Raw genomic sequence first — 18259 nt, forward strand, 5'->3', positions numbered from 1 at the left:
CAGCTTCCTTATTTATCTGCTGAGACCCAAGCAGAAACAATGGTACAACTATTAGTAATGAATACAAAATAATATTTTTGTAATTTTTTTTTAAACAACCAAGTATCAGTTAAATTTTTTATTCATCATCAATTGCGTACTATAGTTTACAACCTCTAGAAACTATAGACATGCAAGAATGAGCCGAGTCCAGTCTAGATGCACAAAGATTTGAACTATTGAGAAGACCTCACAATAGACAAGTAGGAAAAATGTATGAAACCTTTAACATAAATACACCAATGTACGAAAAGATTTGTATAGAATTCACGCAACCCAGAAGAGGGTGGATTTTTAGATATTCATAATCATTTCTCACAAATTCTCGCGTTTTATTTTGTTCTTAGAAGAAGAAATGCAGTACATTAACTCACTTTTATTGGTTCAGTAGTAGAAAATCATAGCAGAAGGAATTCACTATAGTTATTTTTTTTTCACGACTTGGCATATAGGTCGTGTCGGGTTTCGTGTGTTTCGTAATTCTGCGTGAATAGGCGTGTTTCGCGATTATTTTAGTGATAAAGGTCTCCCAAAAATTATGAAACACGTCAACTTAAGAATTTTTGCTGTCCCGTATAGAAATAGAACCAAGGCCGGCTTCCCTACTAGATTTTCAGGGCCTCATGTGTGAAATTCCATTCCTGAGCATTCGGACAGCTCAGCACCTCGGGTTGTTTATTTACGATATTTATTGTTATATTTCTTTATTTTGATTAATTACTTGTTCAAACAATTTAAGCAGCCGCCCTTTGAAATTTTTTTTCTTATCGTTTTCGGGGCAGTTATTAGTAGTTCAGCTGTTGTATTTCGTAGTATGTTTCTGCTCCGTATAAGAGTTTACTTGAACTTGCTATGAACAGGGACATTTCTTACGTTTTTTTCCTTAGTAATGTAACCGTAAAACTTTTTACTTTTTTTTCGCTTACTATACAGTAAGCAAAAGATAGTAAAAAAAATTAAACAAAATATCCGAAAACTGAAAAAACTAAGAATGATCTGTTTTAATTATAACAACAGGGATTGAATTATTCAGTTTTGGCGTCAGGTTTACAACTTTCCATTGGTGCAATTTTCAAAGAATAAACTTTCCTGCTTGTTTTCTTCAATATATACATTCACTAATTACCAAACCTATGTGAAATAAAGATTCGACTGAACTTTAAAGACGATAAAGGGAAAAAAAGACGATGAAAACGATTGAAGGAATGTAGGCGATGACGAAGCTTCTACACTCGCCCCGAACAGATGGTCCATTGATGATGTCTTCCCATTCTGGTATTAACAAGGTCCAAGCCACCCTTAGATTTTGGCCGAAGTTATGCGTAAGGTGTTATTTGGATGACCTCGTTATCTTCGGCCATTGGATGTCCAATCGTAGGCTGTTCACGGAAGGCGTCATTGTCGCATACGGAGGATGTGTACCAAATAAGTTCTCTTATTGTTCATTATAACAGCTGTAAGGACAGAATACTTCGAATTTATAATTTCCGACTCTTTGTAGTTATACGGACTTATACTTCGAATTCTTCTCAGGCACACACTTTCAAACAGAATAATCTTCTCCTCAATCTACTAGTTCCATTTTCCAGCAATCACTAGAATAGTGCAGAATAGAGTGCATTACTCTTAAAGAGATTAACTCCAATCGTACGGAATAACTCTTACACCTTCAAATGGGCATTAATCTGTTGAAGACTCCAGTTTCTGTCAATCATGCACTGTCCAATTCCGCGTTTGATTTTGGTCATAATTTTGGCTTCAAAATCGATCAAACTACCAAGGTATATAAACCCCCTGGCCTGCTCTACATCCTTATTCTGACAGTGCAGAGCAAGCAGTGGAATTGTGAACAAGTGGTGGAATTGTGAACAAATCCGAGCATATTTTAACGGTCTTGTCTGAGAGGACGCGGGTTCGAATCCCAGTGTACCCAATTCTTCAGTTTGGGACGGGGGTCAGTGGCGTGACTCTGTTAGCTTAGCCAGAGTCGACCCAGCTCTAAATGGGTACCTGGAGAAATCTGGGGAAGGTAAACAGGAAGGGTGTGCGAAAGCACAGGATGGCTGGCCCCCAATCCCCCATTGCACTTCCTGGCTGAAGGGCCAAGAAACGGAGATCAGCACCGCCGGTACGGACTGTAAAGTCTAGTGCCGTATCCTTTACCTCTTTTTTTTTTATTTTAACAGTTCTAAATCTATGCTACTCTTCTCGAAAGTGTGAATCTAGTGCCCCTTCTAACCGGCAGCCAATAGCCTTCTGGGTTCCCAATATAGCCGAAGCCAATAGTTCCCAAGGTGCCGAGAGAAGGGTGATTCCTCTTGAATTATGATACAATAGTATACAACCCTCTTCATATAACACCCTTTCGTAGAGCTTTTTCAGCCAAAGCAGCTTAGAATTCAAAGAGCAGTCTTTTGTCCTTCCTAGCACACTTTTGATGATTTGTCCTTCTCTTCATATAGTAGCCGTAAACACCATGTGTCAGAGGATAAGAAGATACGATTTATAACCTAGCGCTCGTCAAGCAGCTTCCGGGTCGGGGATCTGCTTGTCCTTTGGTTTCTTTCTTGAAACAAGGTTTTCTTATACAACCACGTAATACGCATTTTTACGTTTTTGCCCATTCATTTTGATGTTTTCCGAATCGCAGAGCTCCACTGCTAAGGCGTCGAAACAGATTTTGTGGAGTCATGCAGAAGTCTCTGCTAACCTTCCAGCCAAACACTTCGTCCGTATCGTGCGGTTTTCTGAGATTTTTGAGTGGGTTCATAAAGAGCACGCAGTTTGATCTGCTAGTGTTCAATCATAAATTGACCATGAGACTGAACCTCTCTCTGCTCCTTTATATCTGCGCACATTTAAAGGCTAATACGCTACACTGGAAAGGTCAGCCAACGATATATTTGACTCAGAGTTGAGTCGTCTGGTAAAGTCAATTTGTTTTGGACGACGTTCTGGGATAGAATTTTAGCAATAATAAGGAGTCAGTGCAAAATCATCTATTAAGACATCATCTTTATTAATCACATTAAGCCCATGTAGACCTAAAATTTTCGGATAATACCATAGACCATTTTAAAGTTTTGTATTCAAGTGGCCACGTACAAAGAATAGAATAGATCACGCATTGGGATGCCTTTACTGTCAGCCTGTACTATGTCGTTGAATATGTCCTTGACATTCTCATAGGCCTCACTTGTAGACGGAAAGCAGACAATCACTGAGAACTCAGGTTGTTCTTTTGTGGATCGTACTAACATGATCCTATCATTTCCAGGTGCCAATTTGTGAACAGTTCGGTAAATTGTGGAGGATATCGATATGCCTCCCACTGCTGTATATGTGTGTGTCATCACCGATAAAAATAATACATAGCCCTACTCAAGGTTTTCTTGCCCCTACCTTTCGACCATATATCTCTTATAGCCAGTATAGCAATGTTATACCGCTTCACCTCTCTAATAACTTGTCCTGTCTGTGATAATTAATTAAAATTTCCCATATTCCACAAGCCAATTTTCGTTGGCTGTTTCTCGTCGTTTCTCTTGCCAGTTTTTTTTTTCTTCACAGAGACAGATAGCAAGCCTGTAAACCAACCCTCTTCCTTCGTCCTTGACTAGGATAGTTGTCATGTCAATTAATAAGCCAACAATTAATGAGCCAATTTTTTTATTTTTTATTAATGACATGACAGCTATAGATAACATAACCAATTACTACGGAGTTTCATATATACAAACCATTGAATTGACATAACCGGGAGGTGCTGCTAGTCTTGGCAAACAAGCAAGGAAAAATTACTGAAAAAAAAATGCAGCCTTTTCGAGGGTCCATAGGCATTTGTTTGTGGTCTTTCTGGCTATATCACGGAAACAGCAACCAAAAACAACAAAAGAACAGAAAATTACAGATAACAGTCAGCTGTTGGATCAGAAACCTTGACCGATCAGAAAACAAGACTGATTAGGTGACCCAGCCACATAAAGTCTCATGCTTATTATCGATACAATTAAAGCGACAACTGTTCAGAAGTTGGAAGTCTGAAATTCAGAATTAAGACACCGAGAAGGAATCAGGATTAGCACTGGAATCGGAGAATCTCGGGGATTGTTCCACCATAGACCTGTGCTGTAGAAGCGGATAGTATAAATGGCACCAGCCTGCCTTTTTATCTTGATTTTTTCTTTATCTTTTTCATTATGACTATGTACGCAATAAGAAAGCTACGTTTAAAACACGAATCTGGAATACTCTAGCTTACCTCGTCGTACAAAATATTTCTGATGCCCTATCTCCATGACGATGGAAAGTCAGTACAAAAATAAAAGGGCTAAGATCTTCATTTAGAGAAAAAAAGAGAAAATAAAATTGAAACTGTTATATAGGCAGCTTAACTAAGTCTTATTTTTTCAATTTTAGCAATTTTCCATGGCTTTGAAAATAGGAATGACATGCTAAACTCTTCAATGGAAGTTTTTCTAAAGCGTCATAATAAGGAAAATCAACTTTGAAATGAAAATAAAAAGAAACTCAGGCGCATAATTAGGTTTCCACCCACGCATAAGCGTATTTCAAGTTAAAAATATGTTAAGATTTTTTTATAGACATTTTATATCATATTTTTTTGTAATAATATAAAATAACATAAAAAGATAGAAAAAATACACAAAAGCTAAATAAGGAAATTACAAAAACATACAAATAATGATGATAAATAGTTCCACATCCGATAGCCTTTATACCAATGGCCAAAAAACTACAAATGAATCGAATTTCGGTGCTTCTTTAAAGTACATAAAATTCATCAAGCGTAATGTTACCCACCAATTTTCATGCCCAATTTTCGAGAAGGGAGGGAAATACACTAAAAATAGCAAGTGATCTTGCTGTTTTGAAAATGACACCATCATATTCAGAATACCAGAGAACCCAACTCTAGAGGTTTCAAGCACATATGTACGAATATGTGGAATTTGGCATTTTTTCCCAGAAGAAATATTACGGATGCGTGTTTATTTTTCTTTCTTTTTTTTTCAGGAGTGACCGTATTGAATCAGTGATCCTAAAGGATCGAGATAGGGCTTGTTTGATCGGAAATCAAAAGTTCTAAAGCTGTTTTAAGTGAACGGAAATATAGGAGGGCAGTTAGCCCCCCCTCCTGCACCCCTTTCATACCCAAAGTCATCCAATGAAAATTTTGAGATATCCATTTTGTTCAACATAGTCGAAAACCCTAATAACTATGTCTTTGAGGATGACTTAACCTTACAGAGTCTGGGTGGAAGGGCTGCAAGCTGTGAAATTCATGCATTGTTTACATAGAATATTGGTTATTGGGAGGTATGCATATATTTTGGGGTGATATTTCTGGTGGAGGGGGAATTACATGGGAGGATGTTTCCATGGAAGAATTTTTCGTGGGGGGAAAAGAATTTTCCACTAAGGAGAAGCCAGATTTCCTGGTATTATTTAAAAAACGATCAGAGATTAAATTAAAGAAACAAGTTTTTTTTACTGAAAGTAAGGAACAACATTAAAACTTAAAACAAACAGAAAATATTATATATATGAGGGGGTTGCCCCCTCCTGAATACATCGCTCTTTAAGCTAAAGTTTTTTTAACTTTAGCGTAAAGATCGAGATATTGAAGAGGGGGCAATCCCTCATAACAAATTCTATTCATTTTAAGTTTTAAAGGTGTTCCTTACTTTCAGTTGAAAAAACTTGTTTTTTTCCAATTCATGTAAGAATCGATCACGTCGATTCGAATCTGCCGATAAATGTCAACGTCATTCCGCAAGATAGTACACGACAAAAATCATTCAACTTTTCAATAATACTTATATTAAAAAACCTTAAACCTTTTCTCATCCTAACTGATTTAAACTAGCTTATATGCAATATGTTTTTACAGAAAAAGATTGCTTCATTTTATCAAAACCTTATATCAGAAGACAACCACGGACATAATATAATATAAACAAAATACAATAGAGTACAATACGGTGGTTCTACTAACTTGGCTTTTGTATGATAGCCATATCAGATTTAATTTAAAAACAACAGCTAAAGTTTATCATACGCGAGTTCTTTTTTTTCCTGTTCAGAGTTTCTGCGTGTTTCACATCTTTTTATGTAATTTTTAAAAATAAATTATTTTGTTTAATTTGGCTAATAATTATAAATTATCAACTAAAAATATTTAGTTTATTAATTAAAAAACAATTTTAATTTGTTTTTCGTTGGTAATGGTTGTCGGGCGTCGAGCCGAAATATTTAAATTTTTATTAGTAATCGTACAAAACGATTACTTTTTTGTTTTTAAGTTCACTGTCTCAATTAAAAATTTCACGCCTATGCACTTTGATTTCATTTTAAGCATGAATGGAAAGGCAATATGGTCTAAGAAGCTGTTTAGAAGTACACCCCCCATGCTTGGAGCCCCTAGACAGCAGCCCTGACTTGTCTACTGTGTAAAGGTGCCAAGTTCGCTCTACACTAACAAAAACATCTAACAACGTAATACACATTTCAGAACTAGAAGTTGAGATGGACATTTCAAGCCCTAAGCCTGGACACCACTATTCAAAAATTGAATCCCCCCTGCCTTTACCCCTAATCTAACCTAGCAACCTTTTCCAACCGGGGGACCCTAACAGTCAATTGTAAGGGGGCCCTAGCGAGCAATTCTAACGAAGGACCCTAGCAACCGATTCAACCGGGACCCTAATGAGCAATTCCAGTAGGGACCCTAGCATTCAATCTCACCTGCCTCCCTAACCTAACCACCGGAACCCTAACATACAATTTCACTTGGTGCCCTAAAATCCGTTTGAAAGGGAGTCATAGCATCCAATTTCACCGGGGGTAGGGGGGGGGGCAAATATCCAATTCTAAAGGGGAGGGCATAGCAGTCAATTCCAGCAGGGCCCCAAGCAAACGATTCCAATAGAGGGAGGGGGCCTAGCAGTTGATTCCAACACGGGCCCTTGAATCCAATTCCTTCAGGGGCCTCCCTAGCAACCAATTTAGACGGAGCCCACGCACGACGGACACGCACGTGGGTTGTTACATAATACTTTAAGTTTCTTTCAATTTTCGAGATTTCTTTGGATGTTCTGTAATAGGGGAATGTTTACTTGTCTTGAGGAAGACGCAATCTCGCACGACATGCTAAACTTCAAGGACCCGTGGGGGACCCCCGCTTGTAAATGGGTGGACACACACGTGGGTTGTTAGATAATACTTTAAGAGATTCCATTTTCTTTCAAGACATTTTTTCAGGGAACCATTATAATCGAAAGATTTTTTGTCTGCACTAGGGATTCGAAGGGATTCCCCCTCAATGAAATGGAGAGCTAGACAGGAGGATTATGAAAGCCTTTCCAATATTTTGATTCGAGGAATACTTTCTACATGATAACCTATTGCATGCAAGGAGAACCCCCCCTGTTCCCGCATACTAGAACGGTTAAATGATTCGAATGTTTCCAACCCTATCGACATGAGAGCACAAGCATCCCTGTGCTATTGATTTTTGCTCTACTAGACGCACCTTGCAAGAAAAAGAGACACACTTTTGAATTCGGCTATTTCTGAGAGCTTTTAATTAAAACGCCTCGGTTCTTTGAGCCAACACTATGCATTCCTGGTTGACAAGCGCACATTTGAATAATATTTTCTCTTCATATTTCGCATAATCTCGTTAGAGGTAAATTTAAACCTCATTAAGATTTTTTTGAGGGCTTTTAATGGAAATGCCTCTTTTTTTTTTACTGAGCGTCAGATTTCAGCCCCCCTTCCTCTGTCAAAAAAACTTTTACCCCCGAGGATTTAATGAAAATGCTTCGTTTCTTTGAACCAAGACTAAGCATTCCTGGTTGACAAGCGGATATTTGAATAATAGTTTCTATTCATAATTCGCATAATCTCGTTAGAGGTAAATTCAACCCGGGTTAAGATATTTTTTAGGGCTTATAATGAAAATGCATCGTTTCATTTTTATTGACTGAGGGTTAGATTTCAGCCCCTCCCAGCTTAACTTTAAGCTTACAAAATGTTAGTCTAGGCAATTTAAGCCACCATGGCACTATGTGGCTGGACCGTGCCACTCCTGTGGTACATATTATCATTCCTGAGACATTATCTGATATTTTCTTGATAAAATTCCGGTTAAAGTTCATTGATTTATGCTTTTGCAAACAAAAGCCTGACGCTATACCCCCCCTCCAAGAACAATTAACGCCACCATGGCTATATGTGGCGGGCCCGTGGCATCCCTATGATACGTATTTTTATTCCTAAGACATTTTCTAGATATTTTCTTGACAAAATTATGCTTCAAGTCCATTCGTTCGTGTTTTTGCAAGCCCTAAACTCAACGTAATGCCTCCCCCACGGCAATTCACACCACCGTGGCAATATCCGGCTGTGCCATGACATCCCTATAATCCGTATTATCATTCCTAAGACATTTAACAGATAATTCCTTGATAAAATGATACTTAAAGCCTATTGATTCGTGTTTTCGCAAGCCACCCCTTAAAGTGATTCCCACCAAGGCAATTCACATTACCATGTGGCTGGCCCCGTGCCATCTTTGTGATACGTATTATCATTCCTAAGGCATTTTCAGATACTTTCTTAACAAAATTATGCTTAAAGTCCATTGATTTGTGTTTTACAAGCCACACCTAAACGTGATGCCCACCACGGCAATTCACGCCACCATGGCAACGTTTGGATGGCCCGTGGCAGCACTGTGATACATATTATCATTCCTAAGGCATTCTCAGATATTTTCTCGATACAATTATGCTTAGTCCATTGATTTGTTTTTTTGCAAGCCCCCCTCCTCTCCTAACGTGATATTCCATCTCATTCATGCCATTGTGTGCCATATCTTAATGTGGCTTAAATTTACCACAAACAAGATTATTTGAAATATGCAGAGAAAATTTTATTCAAATGTGCGCTTGTCAACCAGGAATACTTAGTCTTGGTTCAAACAAACGAGGCATTTTCATTAAATTCTCGGGGGTAAAAGTTTTTTTGACAGAGGTGGGAGGGGGCTGAAATCTAACGCTCAGTGAAAAAACGAGGCATTTTCATTAAAAGCCCTCAACAAATCTTAATGTGGTTTAAATTTATGTCTAACGAGATTATGCGAAATATGAATTATTATTTATTCCTCGAATTAAAATTTTGGAAAGGCTTTCGTAGCCCTTCTGTCTAGCATTTAATCGCATTGAGAGGAATCCCCTTCGAATCCTACTGGAGACAGAAAATGTTTAGATTTTAATGGTTCCGTGAAAAAAACGTCTTGAAAGAAAATGAAATCTCTTAAAGTATTATATAACAACCCGCGCGTGTGTCTCCCTACCCCAGTTACAAGGGGTGGTCCCCCCGGGTCCCTGAAGTCTAGCATGTCCTGCGAGATTGCATCTTCCTTAACACAAGTAAATGTTCTCCTATCACATAACATCAAAAAAAATTTTGAAACGTCTTGAAAAATGACTTGTTGGTGAAATTGATTGCTATGGAGTCTCCACGTGGGATTGGATACTAGGGCACCGTTGGAATTGGTTTCTAGGGGGCCCGCCGATGGAATTGGATGCTAGGGTTTCCGTTGAAATTGACTGCTAGGGCCTCCTTCCCCCCGTTGGAATTGCTTGCAATGGGCCTCGTTGGAATTGAATGCTAGGGTCCCCCGTTTAAATTGATTGCTAGGGCCCATCGTTGGAATTGGATCTAGGAACCTCGGTGAAATTGGATGTTATGACCTCCGTTGGAATTTGATGCTAGGGCACCCAGTGAAATTAGACACCAGGGGCCCGGTGTTTAGGTTTTGTTTGGGGGTCCAGTGAGATTGACTACTAGGGCCCCTCGTTGGAATTGCGCGGTAGGGCCCCCGTAGAATTCACTGTTAGGGTCCCTGTAGAATTGACTGTTAGAGTCCTCCCGGCAGAAAAGGTTGCTAGGTTTGGGACCCCCCTCTCGATGAAAAGGGTTTCTAGGGACCCTGGTGGAAAAGATTGATAAGGGCCCGGTGGAATTTCTCGCTAGGTCCGGCGCCTTTCAAGTTCTCAACTAGCGGGCCCCTGAAGGTTTTCCCCAGGCCCTTCTCAGCTTTTTAAGAAAAGAACGCTCTCTCTAATGTAACAAGCACCTGCAACTCGAAGAAAACAGTTCCTATTAAGTAACAATCAAAGAAAAACACCCCCTATTACGTAACAACCAAAAGTAAGCAATCCCTATTACGTAACATGCACCTGCATTTCTTAGAAAACATTCTCTATGACGTAGCATGGACCTGTGTCATGAAGAAGTTCCTTAAAAAGTGTCCGGGCTGCGATTCAAAGGCATGGGGCTCCGGTTAAACCCATCTTGGCATCACTACTCATATATCTACTTCTGGAAAAAAAAAATCTTGAGCTGTCAAAAGGGCAAATAAATACAAGCATTTACCTTTTCTTTATCCGATTTTTTTCGAACTACTAGAAGATCTTCACTTTCATCTTCGTCAGACTCGTCAACCAAACGCTTTAAATTTTTCTTTATTTCTTCTTGTTCTTCAAAATAACCCTTGCTCTGTTTTTCTGAGGAAGTCCATTCATTACCTGTAAAAGTTATATTTAGATACATAAAATGTTTGTTACTCACTAAAAAACAATAATTCGCATTTTGTTTCTTGAAGAGAAGAATATAAAGTAAAACTAGACATGATAAATAGATTAAATAGAACTATGCAGTCTCTTATATTTAGTGCAAATATGATAATCCCGATAAAACAAATACTACAGATAAATGAAGTTATTTCGGCCGCCCAGGTGCACATACAATCAAAAGGAAGTTAAATCTGTTGAAGCTTGAAACTTAAATCTGGTGAAGCCTGAAATTCTCCATAAAGATTCTTAAAAATATGAAAAAAGGATTGAAGAAAACAGGATAAATTATTTATATCTAAAAAAATACATAGAACACTCAACAAGGTGTGGTAATGTCCATTCGATCCCTAAAGGAGAAGGGTCAAATTCTAGACATCTGGCAGTAACAGCCATGAGTAATTTCAGGGACACTTTCGGCAACAGCACCTAGAATTGAATCATGCTCCATTTTATGGCCCCAACTGTCAATCGCGCAAAGTGAGAGGACCCTGCAAAAGGAGTCATTTTTGTATATATATATATATATATATATATATATATATATATATATATATATATATATATATATATATATATATATATATATACTACTACTACTAATAACTCACTGCAGCACCAAGCCGCCTGAGGCCAACACACTGCGCACGCTCCTCCTCCAACCTAATCTATTTAAAGCCTCCCTCTTTACACCCTCTCAGGAAGTTCCCATTTCCTTTAAATCTTTATTTATAACATCCTCCCAACCCAGACAAGGACGACCTGCTTTCCGTGTAGCCCCAGACGGTTGGTCAAAAAGGACGATCTTCGGTAATCTGTCATCCTTCATCCGTAGAACGTGGCCTAGCCATCTCAACCTTTCTTTCATTATAGCCCTAGAAAGCGGGATTGAACCACTTTTTTCGTACAACCTACTGTTTGAAATACGGTCAGTCAGCCGGATACCCAGAGCAATCCGTAGGCAATTTCTTTGGAAAACATCTAGTAAATTTTCATCTGCTTTTCGGAGCGCCCATGCTTCAGAACCATATTTGACCACTGTCATCACTGTAGCTTCCAATATTCTAGGTTTGCAGACTTATGTATATATATATATATATATATATATATATATATATATATATATATAAACATAAATCAGGATGATGTATTTTTTTATGACATGAATCCTGTTTAAGACTCCAATTAAAAATATTTACTCTTAAAATACATTCTGTATTCAACTCCTGTCTATATGGTCCAAAAGATCCTCAAGTCAAAATGGAACTAGTCTATTGAAATTTAACACTTCTTCTTGGCTTCAAAGAAACCTACAAAAAGAGGGGAAGAAATGGAAGCACCATCAAAGAAAGAACTTCATTAAGTTAATTTTTCATGCATTATTCCTCTCTTGGGAACAGACACAAATTCCCCATGGTTCGTTAGACATAAAGGCAAGCGATTACGTTAGAGAGTGCAAAAATTGTGAAAAATGGGCAGTTTCTTAATACAAAATTCTTTCTCTCCATGAAAAAGCAAGCTGATGACCGTCCAGGCGTATTATCAATATTGAAAAGGGAAACGTTCCATTTGTCTGACCAATTTTACGCGCAACAGAAAAGTCAACCGATGATTGACCAGGAGATGCACACACTACTGTCAGTTACTCCTTAAGGCCTAGGGCGTTGAACAGATGAGCGGTCAGGCACACTTTTTAATACCAAAAGAGGATTCGTTTTTCATTTCAGCTCAAATTTCTGAAGTACCATGGACAGTGTATACGAAATGGGATTGTTCGAATCAAGACACAACCACACATATCTTAAGAAATTTGGCAAAATGAAAGTCTAATAGAAACGACCTCCATAAGCATATATGCACTCTTTGATAGTAGTAGGCACTAAAATTTAAGAAAAGAAACGTTGATGAAAAATCAGCATGAAATACGCTAAAATCACATGAATACAAACCATTTAAGAAGCTGTATTTTTCCATTGAAGCTCTAGTTGTCTTTAGGAATTCATGGAATGTTCATATTTGAATTTTACGGACAAACAGCGTTGTTGAATACAACTAACCAGTTACGCTTATTTTTTTTTTTTTTTTTTACTGTTCGGCATGCCAACACTGGTGAAAATGTGATGTTGACCAAAAAATGTCACAATTTATAGTCAAATCCTGGGGGTAAAACATGATTTTATTTTCATGTCCTTGGTACGTCAAATTTTTGGTTAAGTGGAAACCTACACAATCATTTATATCTTTAAAAATAAGGTAAAATGGGAATCTAATTTTTAATAAAAATGACTTCCATATGCAGTTTTGCATTTTTTGGTAATAGTAAGCACTAAAATTTGAGAAAAGAAATGTTGGTAGAAAGAAAAAACAGCAAAAATTAAACTAAAATCACATAGCAGAAAACTCCTTAAGATGTATCTTTCAATTGAAGGTTTGATTATCTTTAGGAATCCACACTATGTTAATGTTTAGATTTTTACGGACCAAAAGCGTTGTCAGATTGAACTGACCAGTTTTGCTTGTTAATTTTCACGCTTTGGCATGACAACACTTTTTCCCAATTTTGAAACAGCCAAAAGGAAAATCTTAGAAAATCCCAGTTTTCAGGCCTAACTAGACATAGATGAGTCCTGCGGGTAAAAAATGATTTTATTTTAACGTCCTTGGTAATTCAAGCACGCAGAGCTTTCGTTAAAATAAATCATAACAGAAAAAGACCCAAAATGAAGGCAATCAACGGAGGATCAGTAAACTTCCTGATCAGCTTTTCCCAATGGTAGGAGGCGAATCTTCTTAACACATTTCACTACTTTGGTCACTCAAACTCTTCTCATTCAGAGCTTTAAAGGAGCATAAAAAAGGGGAGAATGAAAACACCACCAAACACAGAATTTCATTAATCCAATATTCTTATACAGCATTTCTCTCTCGGAAACAGTCGAAAATTCTCCACAATTCAGTCGACACAAAGACAAAGTAATTAGCTTAGAGGTTACTGAAACTCCGAAATATAGACGTAAAAGCACATAGAATCATGTGAAGAGACGAAAATTAAGGGAAAATAGGTTATTATAAATGCAAAATTTGACTCTCGTTAAAGAAGTAAACTGATGAGTGACTAGTCGCGACCTAAGCACCAAATAAAGAAGGAAACCTAAGAAATCGCCCCCTCAAATTTCTGCCTGACTCTAAAAAATGTGACAACAATGCATTTAAATATTTTTGGTCCATTTTTAAAGTTATTTTTTTTGTAAAACCTATCCACCCCCCGAAAAAAACCCTCCCCAAGCAAAATACTAGATACGCCCTTGTGAATAGTGTATATTGAAACCCATAAAAATCATATATTTTCCTCTCTAACATGGCTCTTAGAAGAATTAAAAGCCACAAGATTCATAAACAAAAAAGAGTTAGGCCGTTGAAATAAATTGCTTCTAACAACAGAGCTACAAACATTACAGCATACAGAGCAAAGCTAGGTTCTGATAGGGGTAAAATTTTGGTTCACGAGGCAGATTTCCAGTCCTACGACCAAAAAAGGGACCTTACTGTAGTCGAATATTCGTTTCTGCTCTATTTCGATTCAACCAAACAGTTTCTGGTAACGAACTATAAATAGGAGAGGCTCGGCCCAATAGTAGCCGAAACTTGAAGAACAAAACTTTCACAACAACTTGGCATATCAAAAATTTGCTTTTTTATGTTGATTCCAAATATATTAAATTCACTAAATTTAATCTACCCACCAAAAGCTACGAGCCTAAGAAAATTTGCCTGATTTTTGGAAAAAAGGGGGAAACGCCCAAAAGAAGTCAAGAGATTTTTACTGAAAATCACAACATCAGATTTTACATATCAGAGAGCCCTAACGTAGAGCTTTCAAGTTCCTATCTACATAAATGTACAATGTTTTATTTTTTTTTTCCAGAAAAAAAGATCACGCATGCGTGTTCATTTTAGTTTTGTCTTTTTCCAGGGGTGATCGCACCGCACCAATGGTCCTTGAAGATTGGGAAAGGGATCATTCAAACGGAAACTAAAAGTTCTGGTGCCCTTTTTAACTGAGTAAAAAGACCGGAGAGCAAATAGCCCCCTTCCGCACCCCTTTCCCCCCGAAGACATTCGCTTAGATTTTGAGATAGCCATTTGATTCAGTATAGTTTAAAGGTGCAATAACTATGCTTTTGGAGAATACATGACTCCCCACAGCTCCTGGGAAACGGGCCGAAAGTTACAAATCTTGTCCATTGTTTACATATAGTATTTGTTATTGGTAGGGGGGATTTTCCATGGGGAAAATCGCAGGAGGGGGTTTTCTGGCATTAAATTGAAAAATGGTCAAAATTAAATATAGCAAACGAATTTATTCTCAAACGAACACAAATTATTCCCTATATGAGGGTTTGCTGCCCCTTCCTCAACCCTCGCTCTTTACACAAGTTTGATTTATTTTTTCACAATTTTTTTCAAGATCTTTAAGACTTTAGCGCAAAGAGTGAGGGCTCATGAAAAGGTGTCCCCCCCCACTCGAATGCCGAACAATTCCTTTTCGTTTAAGTTTTATTGTTGCTCCTCACTTTAAGCTAAAAAATCAAGTTTAGTCTTACCCACCAAAGTTACGAGACAGAGAAAATGTGCCTTATTTTAGAAAATAGGGGGAAACACCCCCTAAAAGTCATGGAATCTTACCAAAATTCACAGAATCAGATTCAGCGTATCAGAGAACCCTACTGTAGAAGTTTCAAGCTTCTATCTATAAAAATGAGAAATTTTGTATTTTTTTGCCAGAAAACAGATCACGGATGCGTGTTTAATTGTTTTTTTTTTTTTTGTTTTTTTTTTTTGCCTTTTTTCCCAGGGATGATCGAATCGACCAGATGCCCTAGAATCCCGCGAGAGGGCTCATTCTAACGGAAAAAGTTCAAGTGCATTTTTTAAGTGACCAAAGAAATTGGAGGGCCCCTAGGCCCCCTCCCACACTCATTTTTTCCCAAAGTCACTGGATCAAAATTTTCAGATAGCCATTTTGTTCAGCATATTCGAAAAATCTAATAATTATGTCTTTCAGGACGACTTAATCCCCCACAGTCCCCGGGGGAGGGGCTGCATGTTACAAACTTTGACCATTGTTTACATATAGTAATGGTTATTGAGACGTGCACAGACGTTTTCAGGGGTACTTTTTCACGTTAAAGGTGGGTCAGCGGGAGGGGGTTACGTGGGAGGATCTTTCCATGGAAGAATTTATCACGAGGGAAGAAAATGTCCATGAAGGGGCCGCAGGATTTTCTAGCGTTATTAAAAAACAAAAAAACAATGAGAAAATAAATAAAAAAAAGTTTTTTTCAGGTAGAAGTAAGGAGCAGCATCAGAACCTAAACTGAACAGAAATTATTCGTATATAAGGGAGTTCGTCTCATCCACAATACCTCATCCACAAAAAAGTATTTTTAGTAATTTCAACTATTTATTCTACGGCCTTTGTGATTCAGGGGTCATTCTTAAGGTGACGTCATGTTTCTGTGTCGGCTGACGTCATGAAATTAGTTGTCGTCATTTTTGCTTTGACGGTGACGTCATTCAAGTTATATAAGACATATGTTCACGTAGAAATCTATTAATGTTTAAGTTTACAATGACTGATGAAGATGCTCAAAGAGTCTATGCCAAAAAACTTGCTGCTGATAGTTCCTCGGCACGCTTTCTTTTCTTACTTTCTCTATCAGCAGCAAGTTTTTGGCATAGACTCTTTGAGCATCTTCATCAGTCATTGTAAACTTAAACATTAATAGATTTCTACGTGAACATATGTCTTATATAACTTGAATGACGTCACCGTCAAAGCAAAAATGACGGCAACTAATTTCATGACTTAATTTCAGAACTTAATTTCTGTGTTGACTGACGTCATGAAATTAGTTGTCGTCATTTTTGTTATGACGATGCTTAGTATATTGTAAAACACATTAATTTGGTTAATAATATACCATTTAAAACACCAAAATGAACATGCTGGAGTAGTCACTCGGTGAGAGAGGGTGTCAGAACGGAGAATGAAGGTCCCAGGTTCAAATCCTGGTTAGGCTAAAAAAGGTAATCCTGGTTAGGCTAAAAAAGGTAAAAATCTAAAAACTAAAAAAAAACTGAAAAAACTAAAAAAGGCAAAAACTACAAAAAAAAACTAAAAACTAATAAAAAAAAATTAAGAATAAAAATAAAAAAATAAAAAAGATAAAAACTAAAAAAAAAGTAAAAAGAAAAAACGAAAAAAAACTAAAAAAGCTAAAAAAAAGGTAAAAACCAATAAAAAACTGAAAAAAAGCAATAAAACTAAAAAAATTTTCATCTAAAAAACTAAAAAAAAACTAAAAAAGGTAAAAACTAAAAGAACTAAAAAGAAAAAAAAAACTAAAAAAAGGAAAAAAACTGAAAAATAAAGGATAAAAAGAAAACTAAAAAAATATAAATAAAAATAAAAAAACTAAAAAGATAAAAACTTCAAAAAAAACTAAAAAGAAAAAAGAAAAAAACTAAAAAACCTAAAAAAAGGTCAAAACCAATAAAAAAAAAACTAAAAGGAAAAAAAGGGAAAAAATTAAAAATTTATTTCATCATATACCAATTCAAAAACGAATGTATACCGGGATGACGACCGGGACACAGGGAATATAAATGACACAACTACAACGGGGACGCCGGGGGGCACAGGGGGATATAAATGACGACCGGGACACCGGGACACAAGGAATATAAATGACGCCTGGGACACTCAAAGAGAAATCAGAGACTGGGACACCGGGACACAAATGACGACCGGGACACAGGGAATATAAATGACGACCGGGACACAGGGACATAACTACAAAGGGGACGCCGGGGTGCACAGGGGGATATATAAATGACGATGGCGACTCAGGGAATGGTCGATTAGCAATCACCATCAACAAAGCTCAAGGGCAATCATTAGAATCATGAGGTATAGATCTAAATACGGATTGTTTTCCCATTGACCATTATATGTTGCATGTTCAAGAGTCGGTAAACCTGACAATCTATTTATATGCACAGACAATGGGTCAGCAAAGAATGTTGTATATTCGCAAGTTTTACGTAGTCAAAAACATATATATATATATATATATATATATATATATATATATATATATATATATATATATATATATATATATATATATATATATATATATATATATATATATATATATATATATCTATCTATATTCAAAGGTGGGACATAGGGACACAACTACAATGGCGCGTAACGACTTACGCGCGCGGGGGGGCTTGGGGGGGCGCGAAGCGCCCACCAACTAGGTGTTGGGGTGGCGCGAAGCGCCACCCCAACAGCTAGTACATAATAAAAACATACAAATATTGAATTCCGTTACGTAAGTTAATTTGTAAATTACGTAAATTTATTACTAATAAAAAACTATAAGAAAGCCATTTAGCACAAAAAAAATATATACATATACAAATTTCTTTTTAATTATTTATGTGCGGTGAGCCAATCAAAACATGCATTAATTAAAAAACGT

At 37.1% G+C, this 18259-nt stretch overlaps 1 protein-coding gene across 1 annotated transcript in view; it reads right to left on the reverse strand.

Moving 5' to 3' along the window:
- Positions 1-18259, reverse strand: part of LOC136034852 (protein KRI1 homolog) — a 180631-nt gene that overhangs the window by 128644 nt on the left and 33728 nt on the right. The window contains exon 4 of the mRNA XM_065716319.1: positions 10507-10658. Within this exon, the coding sequence (XP_065572391.1) occupies positions 10507-10658 (152 nt within the window). The remainder of the gene's footprint in view (positions 1-10506; positions 10659-18259) is intronic.

This window comes from Artemia franciscana, chromosome 13, assembly GCF_032884065.1.
Source record: "Artemia franciscana chromosome 13, ASM3288406v1, whole genome shotgun sequence".
NCBI classification, from domain to species: domain Eukaryota; kingdom Metazoa; phylum Arthropoda; class Branchiopoda; order Anostraca; family Artemiidae; genus Artemia; species Artemia franciscana.